Source organism: Diplotaxodon limnothrissa, linkage group LG17 (genome assembly GCF_057381915.1).
Source record: "Diplotaxodon limnothrissa isolate DT_005_m linkage group LG17, D_limnothrissa_male_GT1.1, whole genome shotgun sequence".
Taxonomy (NCBI): Eukaryota; Metazoa; Chordata; class Actinopteri; order Cichliformes; family Cichlidae; genus Diplotaxodon; species Diplotaxodon limnothrissa.
The window spans coordinates 15986401-15994953 of record NC_140612.1 but is presented as its reverse complement, the minus strand read 5'-3'; the positions used below and the strand labels follow the sequence as shown (position 1 = coordinate 15994953).

General features: G+C 40.2%; 1 protein-coding gene across 1 annotated transcript in view; it reads left to right on the top strand.

The window, feature by feature from the left end:
* The first annotated feature begins 680 nt into the window (after positions 1–680).
* LOC146614762 (protein Niban 1-like) overlaps positions 681–8553 on the top strand; it is a 33081-nt gene continuing 25208 nt past the window's right edge. The window contains exon 1 of the mRNA XM_085376141.1: positions 681–798. Coding sequence (XP_085232267.1) covers positions 744–798 — 55 coding nt within the window. The 5' untranslated portion in view covers positions 681–743. The remainder of the gene's footprint in view (positions 799–8553) is intronic.

The window sequence follows — 8553 nt, the reverse complement described above, 5'->3', positions numbered from 1 at the left end:
AAACCCAACAATCATATGACCCCCTATGAGCAAGCACTTTGGCGACAGTGGGAGGGAAAAACTCCCTTTTAACAGGAAGAAACCTCCAGCAGAACCAGGCTCAGGGAAAGGCGGCCATCTGCTGCGATCGGTTAGGGTGAGAGAAGGAATACAGGATAAAAGACACGCTGTGGAAGAGAGCCTGAGATTAATAGCACATGTAATAACTGAAATAGAAAATCCATAAATAAATAAAAAACAAAAAGATGTTATATAGCTGTTCTTGCAAAAGCAATACGTGTTCGGCACCACATTGCATTCACATCACAATTCTGTTTGCGCAAGCTCCGGGACAGCACAGTTTGGGTTGGTAAAATTCTAGTATTTTTATAAATCTATCACAAGATTGTCCCTTTCTAAGTTTGATGTTTGAAGTAAATATTTTACATTCTACCCTCTTGTCTCCTTGTCTAGATAGAGCACTCCTGAATCCAAAGGGTCAGTTACATTAATATTATTTGTTTATTCATTATTAGTCGTTTGATGAACCGAACTGAATAGAGCTTTTTACAGCTGTGATTCAACAAGTCACGGTGGATGATTAGGGAGACCACAGGCGCTATTGGGGCTGGCCTAAGTGGCGGAGCGTCACTGAATGACACACTGGCAGGAGGAGGAGGAGAGCACGCCCTGCTAGCTGATGTGACGGTGTAAGTACCTGAGTGCAGAACACTACCTGCGGATCGTCTCCTGTCAGAAGCATCATGGGGGGTTCCGCGTCCAGCCTGTTGGATGAAAACAAATCCAAGTACATTAAAGGTAAAAAAAAATTAAATAACCGAGAAAGTTTGAGGTTGAAATTTTGGTATGCGTTGGGTGAGCGACGCAACGAGGGCGCAGCGCACTCCTCAGCGCGTTTCATTGAGCACCGATGAAGAGAGTGGGCTGTTTCTGTCGGGTTTAGAGCGACGTTTCACATCACTGTTTGGAGTCGAGGCGCTTGAAGCTGTTAGTTTGCGCATAAATATAAGAAGCGCGATTTTAATTTGAATTGTAATGCCAGTTTGAGCTTTTTTTTACGTGAAAATGTGAGTTAGAGTGGGAAACAGTTCCCGTCGATTTTCCAGAGAGCCGAGTATCAGGCTACTCGCAAAGCTGTCCGTCTGGTTATGCCTGGTTATCTTTAACCAGGCATTTTGTCCCTCTCCCAATAAGCTCTCTGGAGGGGGGGCGGGGGACACTTTACATGTATTTTTCATGGCAAAAACATTAGTTCATGCATTTATCACTTCCGCCTGGTTAGTCTGGGGGGCTCGTGGAGGTCACTCCAGTATTTCCAGTACTGCTAGGAAAAAGGAAAATCAGAGAGATCGAACTTTCTTTCTTTTTTCTCTCTTTCTTTTGGGCGTGTCCAGGGGTGTGGACTAATGTTACCTGTCTTTTATTGTGTGTATGCGTGCACAGCAGACAGGTGCACATGTGGTGATGTGTGTTGCGTAAATAGTGAAATCTGATTTGAAGGCAATCCTTCATGCAGCATCTTCCCTCATGCTTTCTTCATCATACAGGCTGCTGTAGGGAGGTTTTTTTTGTTTTTTTTTATTAAAGCGAATCTGAGCTTCATAATTCAAGTTTTTTTTAACCACAAATATGGTTTATTTCAGAGGGACTGGTACTTATAGTGCTTTTCAAAGCCAACTGAGCAGTTTCAGAGTGCTTTTTAGAATAGCTTTGTTCGCTTAGTCACACACACATTCATACAGCCCTTTATTCCATGAGTAAGTGCCTTGTCTCACACACACTTAAATGAATACACTCAGGGCAAGTTGGACTTTTCTTTCCCACTTCAACATGCAATGTGGGGAGTCGGCTATTAAATCAGCCCCACTCTATTTCCTGATTAACAGGCATACCAGAAGACACCATGCTGTGACAAAATTTGGACTGATTTTGGACCTGATACCAGTTTGCAGTACTCAGCTGTAAAATGGGTTCAACTGGGGCAGTCTGTGTTTATTTTTGTTGCCGTTCTTAATAATATCAGAGTGGAAATGCTCTGTATGTTAGGAAGCCAGTGTTCAGACCTTCATTTAATGACATCCCCTGGGAACTTTCTATCTTCTGGAGTTTATGCTTATGGTCTGTACAAGCTGTTTGTACACTCAGTCTTGGGGTGAAGCGTGTGCTTTCACGTTTGCCTTGTCAGATTTTCCTGGCTGCTACTGAGGGGAGGCTTAAAACAGTCAAGATCAGTGACACTCTAGATCTATTTCTCATGGCCAGAGCATTCTTGTCTATCGTTATGTAGCTGTGAAATGTGTGTACAGGGTGGAGCGTGGCAATTTGGTGAGTAGTTTCCAAGGTTGGGTTAGATGAAGTGATCCTACTGCAGTACATAGTGTATGATTCATAAGCTGACAAAGGTCCAGTTTTGATGGAGCTCCGTCCCTTGACACTCACTAGCAGTTTTTCTGACTGATGTAATTTGACCTTTTTCTGACTGTGTCTGAACATATTTCTAACTCTGACTATATCATTCTCCAAAGCGATGTCTTCTTGTTGTTAAACTGTTAGCAGAGGGCTGTGTTGCTTGGTGCTGCATGTTAACACATTGGAGTTATAAAAAGGGGAGTAGAGAAGGAATATGGGATACCACCCCCCACCCGCCCCTCAGAAAAACCCCAGACCTTACATCCCACATACCCCAGATTCACACAGGATAAAGGGGGCTTGAATGTTTGATTCATGGTGTGTTGTCATTCAGTTCCAGTTTGGTTTGGTGTCATTATTCTCCAGGTTATTAAGCTTAAATTATTACAGTGGCCTTAGAAATATCAAATGTTTAGCATTGAAATGAATTCAGTTTTATGTTTATTTTGGGGGGGGGGGCGAAGCAATCTTTCGTTATTTATTTTTTTTGTAGTGTTAATCAGACTTGAAAATATGAGTTGATCAGCTGCAGATGAATCTGTTTTGAAGAAAAGTTGTGCCACGTTCCACACTCTTGCAACCTGTTATTTTTAACGATATGCTGCTTTTCCTAGTCTTGTGTTTACAAAATTGATTCTCTTTGAATTTGTGTTTTCTGACAGTTGACCAAGATACAACCTCTAAAGCTGAAAAAACAAGCAAATGCAGAGGCAAAAATTATAGGTCATCTAGGCCCTGCATTGATTCACAGTTGTCCCAGGAGTCTGCTAGGCTTCATCCAATACTTTGAGCCATTATACTATAAGGCAGAGACAAATCTCTTGAAAAATCCTGAATACAAATGTATAGGAAAATTCCATTACATCAAATATCTCGCCTACTTACGTTCATGTACAAGCATAGTCTGCAGCTCTCTGATGCAATCACATTGGTGCGTAAATTTGTGCATAGTAATTGTAACCAGCATGGAAGAAAATCTCTCCAGACCTCATTTTGGGGAAAAGTCATTGAACTTAAGCCTTTATTTAATTAGGGACCTACTAAAAACTGAAAACTGCATCTACTAGGAGTCTGAGGGGTAGTTTTGTGGACTTCATAATACACTGCAAGTGTTAATATTTCCAAGCATTACAGTGCTTAGATGTAAATTTACCTGTAATTCTCTCTATAGTAAAAGATTTCAGGGTTAACATTGTCATAGGCTACCATATGCTTCACTTGAGCTTAGGGCAGAGGGTCTGCAAGAAACTTGGAGCATCAGAAACTTTGCTTCCTGCATTCTGATTGCTGGCATTGCTTTCAAAAAATGATCAACTTTTCACATCTAACATTACTGCTGCTGTGTCAGGAGACATGCAGGTAGGGGTGGGCGATATAAACGATAGAAACGATATAAATTTGGCCAACGATAGAGATTTTGACTATACCGCTCTATCGCGATAGCGCATGTTGATGATGTCATCAAGCGGTGCCTGTTTTGGTCGAAAGCATTGCAGCGGCTACAACCATTATCATCTGCAAATTATGCCGGGCGTCAGTCACAGCAAGAGAGATGAAGCACTTTTGAAATATGGGGAAAGCCAAAAACTGAGCTTATATATCGTGATATATATCGTTACCGCACGTTCTTCAAATTATATCGCGATATGGATTTTAGGCCATATCGCCCAGCCCTACATGCAGGGATATTTACTTGACAGTTCTGTCTGATATCAGGCTGCTTTTGTGTCTTTTCATTATGACAGTTATCAGCTTTTTCAGTTTTTCATGCTGATTATAAATATAGTTGAATTTATCAATCTTTGCACTTTAACAGATGAGATATATTTCAGTGAAATAGCTGCTAATTTTCAAGGCTCTCTGCACATTCTGACACATAAACTATATGGACAAAAGTAGTGGGTTGCACCTGTTAATCTTTGAATTCAGGTGTTTTCAGACCCATTGCCACAAATGTATACAATCAAGCACGTAGACATGCAGCCTGCCTAGCGTTTCTGAAAGAGTGGATCATTCTGAAGAGCTCACTAAATTAGAGCACGGTACTGTAATACCCAACCAGACATTTCACGGGCCACTGTAAGTGGTATTACTGCCTAATGGAAGCAATTAGGAACCACAGCAACTCTTTCACGAAGTCGCTGACCACGTAATGTTACAGAGCAGGACTGTCGAGTGCTGAGGCACATGCACCGGTAGGTTCATGGTGTGGGTTTTTATTGCCAAGCAGCTCCTGGAGGTGTAATGTGTAGGTGGCCCAATATTTTTGTCCATATACTGTAGCTGTGTATGTGTGTGTGTGTTGTTGTTGTTCCTTCCTCAGCAACAAACCTAAACTTGAAAAACGTAGTCCTCAGTGATGATCAAACTGCCTGTATATGAACTACACCAGAGGAGAGGCTGTGTTGCTGTGTCTGAGAGCACAAAAGCTGATATGTCTGTATGTGTGTTTGAATGAACTCATAAATCTGAGAGAGAAAATGAGCCATTGTTAAAGAAAACAAACTCTCCCCTCTTAATTCCTAAGTAAACTTTAAAAGATGTTTTTAGATATTTCATTTACACACTCTCCCTCTTTTTAGTTGGTGATTATATGCATGTGGTCTAAATGTCAAAGATTTCCCTTTATCCTCTTAAATCTACTTCTTTTGGCTTGAACACGTGTTGCTGGTGTGAAGGTTACAGACTAAGGTAACTGCAACATTTTGTATTCACTTGTAAGTAATGGTCAAGCAGTTTTCAGCAGTTCCCCACACTTACTTAGGAGGTTATTAAGATATGCTTTAATTTGTGTTTTCTGAAGTGTCGGTATTTACTTAATCAGCAAAATATGTCATTTGGCCAAATGTTGGCGAATAATCATATATGTAACAAATAATTCGGGACTTTATATTAGCTGTAATAAAAGTTTATTGTGGCAGTTAAGGGGGCTTTCATTGCTGTAGTGTTGTGGAGAGTCTGTTTTTGCTGTAAGCCTGCCATCCTTCATGCTGTGTCACTCTGCCTCCAGCTGCCATTACACAATCCCTCAGATATTCAGAGAGCTGAGAGAAACTGTGGGACTTTTCCACCCTTTGGATCTGAATGCACTGCTCTGTACAAAGAGAGGAAACTGCTGCTGCTCAGGCTCTCAGCTGGAAACCCACCTGTTGTTTACTCCGAACAACTGACCAACAACTAACTACTGTTTTCATAGTTTGGATTGTTTCCACCAAATGACCTTGGAACACTATATATGATTTGACATTATATGCTGGTTGATACACAGCCTCTGATCATCAAGTGAATAAAAACTAAAAGCACAAAGTCTAAGGAGCTTGGAAAGAAAAAAGCATCTGGGCTTCCTTAAGTTCCTTGAAGACGTTTCACGTCTCATCCAAGAAGCTTCTTCAGTTCTAGAGTCAAATGGTGGAGAGTCCCAGATTTAAGCCCTGTGGGAGTTTCCCTCAAAGAGCGACAATGGTCCTCTTATTGATCCTCTACTTAATCACACGAGCCAAGGCGTGGAAACGGGTGTAGGTCGAAGCCTTCTTTGGGTTGTACTCTTTAGATTTCGAGGGTGGGACGTCTTTCACTGTAAAAACTGTCTCTTGGTTACTTACTCAACATTAGTCATGAGTGAGGATCCTCAACATGAATCCACCCTGCATCTACTGATGAAGATGTGTATAGAGTTTGCATTGGTGCTGCTTCTGCTCATTTAAATCTCAAATGAGCACTGTGGCCTGTACATGAAAGATGGCGATGGCACAGGTGATTCTGAGCTCCACATTCTGACGTCTCAACTTTAGCAGATGCTGTGGTTTTGGAGCTGGAGGTCAACACAAGCTTGTTAGCTGATGGTTATCTGATAACACCAACAAGCTTGTTAAATGACCTTCATTCATAAACTACTTGTTTATTCTTTCCACAAGTTTATGTGTGATACTTAATAATAGTAATAATAAACAGCGACAGTGTATATTTATATATTACTTTTCAATCAGGGAAGTTGAAGCACAGACAGAAGTTAATATTTTGTCGATGAAGTTGCAAGGGAAGTCTGTTTAAGGCTGTTGTGAGTGTAAACATAAGGACTGTGGACAAAAGACCTTTATTTTTTACTTATGTAATCAAGTCACGATGGCATGCAACTGTTAAACTGGCTCTACAAGCCATGAAACTTGCTGAAATGCAGTTGTTCAAGAAGAGCTTATGATGAGTGTCAGCCATCTGTAGCAATTTCTCAGGTTATGTAAGCCTGATAGAGAGAACATCTCTAATGAGAGTGGCATTTCTTAGTGCAGCAAAACCTTTCAGCTATGGGTGGAATGGAGTAACGTTGGCACTAACTGTTGCTGCCATGTTTAATTTTATTGGTAACTTTATTTGACAGCACCTGAACGACTACGTTTCTCAAATAATTCTTAAACCACAGGGATTCCAAAGCTTCTCTGCTGCACATTAAAATATTATTAATGTGGCTCCCAAGGAGACTATTATTTCTTACAAATGACCAATGAAGTATTTTCTGTCATTAATTTATTTAAGTTAATTAGCTTTTGTAAACATGCAAATGCTTTTATATTTTCCATTGTTCTACAAAAACAGGCAATGAGCAAACCAGTTATGCTCATGAATTATATTCATACAGTTGTACATTTCAGCCATTATAGCCTGATACTTCTGACAGCTCTACATGCAGCGGTGAAATGTACAGTACAAGTTGACGTACTGCACTGTGTTGCTGTGGCGTATTTTCATTTCTCTGTGTGTGTTCTCACAATACTTGTATTTCTGTCAAAGACACCCACACGCATGCGCTCGTGCCGTCTTCCTCTCCACTCACTCTGCCTTTGTCTCTATGGGCCATTGTTTTTTTTCTGCCTTTCAGCGAGTTACTGTTTCAGGTATTTCCTGACTTGCCAAACCTTCAGTGCAGACACTGGACTTCAATTTAGTGTTATTCCTCTTAGCACAATGCTCCCAGTATTTACTATTAACTATACTTGTTTCTTAAACCTGTTTACTGAAGTCTGACTTGGTAAAAGCCATGTGCTGTAACTACAAACTTGATGCTTGTCCATTTGCTCATGTGGGTTTACATGTTTACATGAATGCATGTAAAAGCATGCATGACATGAGCCGACATGTTAATGTTTCAACATTTGTTGTCCTGGAAGAACTTTGGGATTTTTCCACTAGACGGTAAACCGTAAACCTGGTATCTAAATGAACCTCTCTCCAACTTTACCTCTGAAAGACCTTCTTTCTGGCATTCTCCTCTTATACACTGTCATGTCATCATAATAACAATCCCAGTAATCGTCTCAGAGGTCATGTTCAAGGTTCTAAAAACCATTTTAAAAATGATCTTAATCAAAGGGTTGCTTTCAAAAAGGCATTCCTAAAGAAGGAAAATAGAGAAAACTTGGATTCCCAACAGGAACGGAAGTGTACAAGTATATCAAAATAGTACTTTTTCTTTGATGCTGTATTTGCAATATTACTGAAAAATATATACATCATGATTGTTAAAACATATATTTTGTAAAATACTTTTTTTTTTTTTTTATATAAAACTGCTCACTACCAAACACTTGCTTCTGTGCAGTCAGACTATGGACAGCTTTCTGGTCTGGTAATGTGAAGTTTGTACCATACAGGGGCCCTTCAGTTTATTTTGGCGAGCCACAAAACTATTTTCATGTTGCCTCACTTATAAAACAGACTTTTGCCATAAAAGACTGCAGGAAAAGTTTTTACTCTGGCTCAGGATGTCTCATTTTTAGTCTTTTTCTTTTGAGTTTACTTGTTGCTGCAGAAACAGACTCAGAAAATATTCAAAGAATTTCAAGAGAGGACATTTCTGAACAGTTGCATTAACTTGGAAGCATCTGCATGAAACTGAATGAATAATCTAGTCCATGATTATCCTGTGACATGAAGTGGAAGTGGAAGAGCAGGTCTCTCCTGTGAAACTAGGACTTGCAGTTGAAATCCTGCAACACTCCCCTGCACATACTCATAGTTCACATACCAAGATATTGTTCAGGTAAGAAACTGGGCACCTGCCTGTACTGCATTGCAGTGACTGTTGTCTACATTCCTTTTGGGTTGTAGTGTTCCCTGATGTTTGTTTGTTTGTTGTTGTTTTTTTTTTAG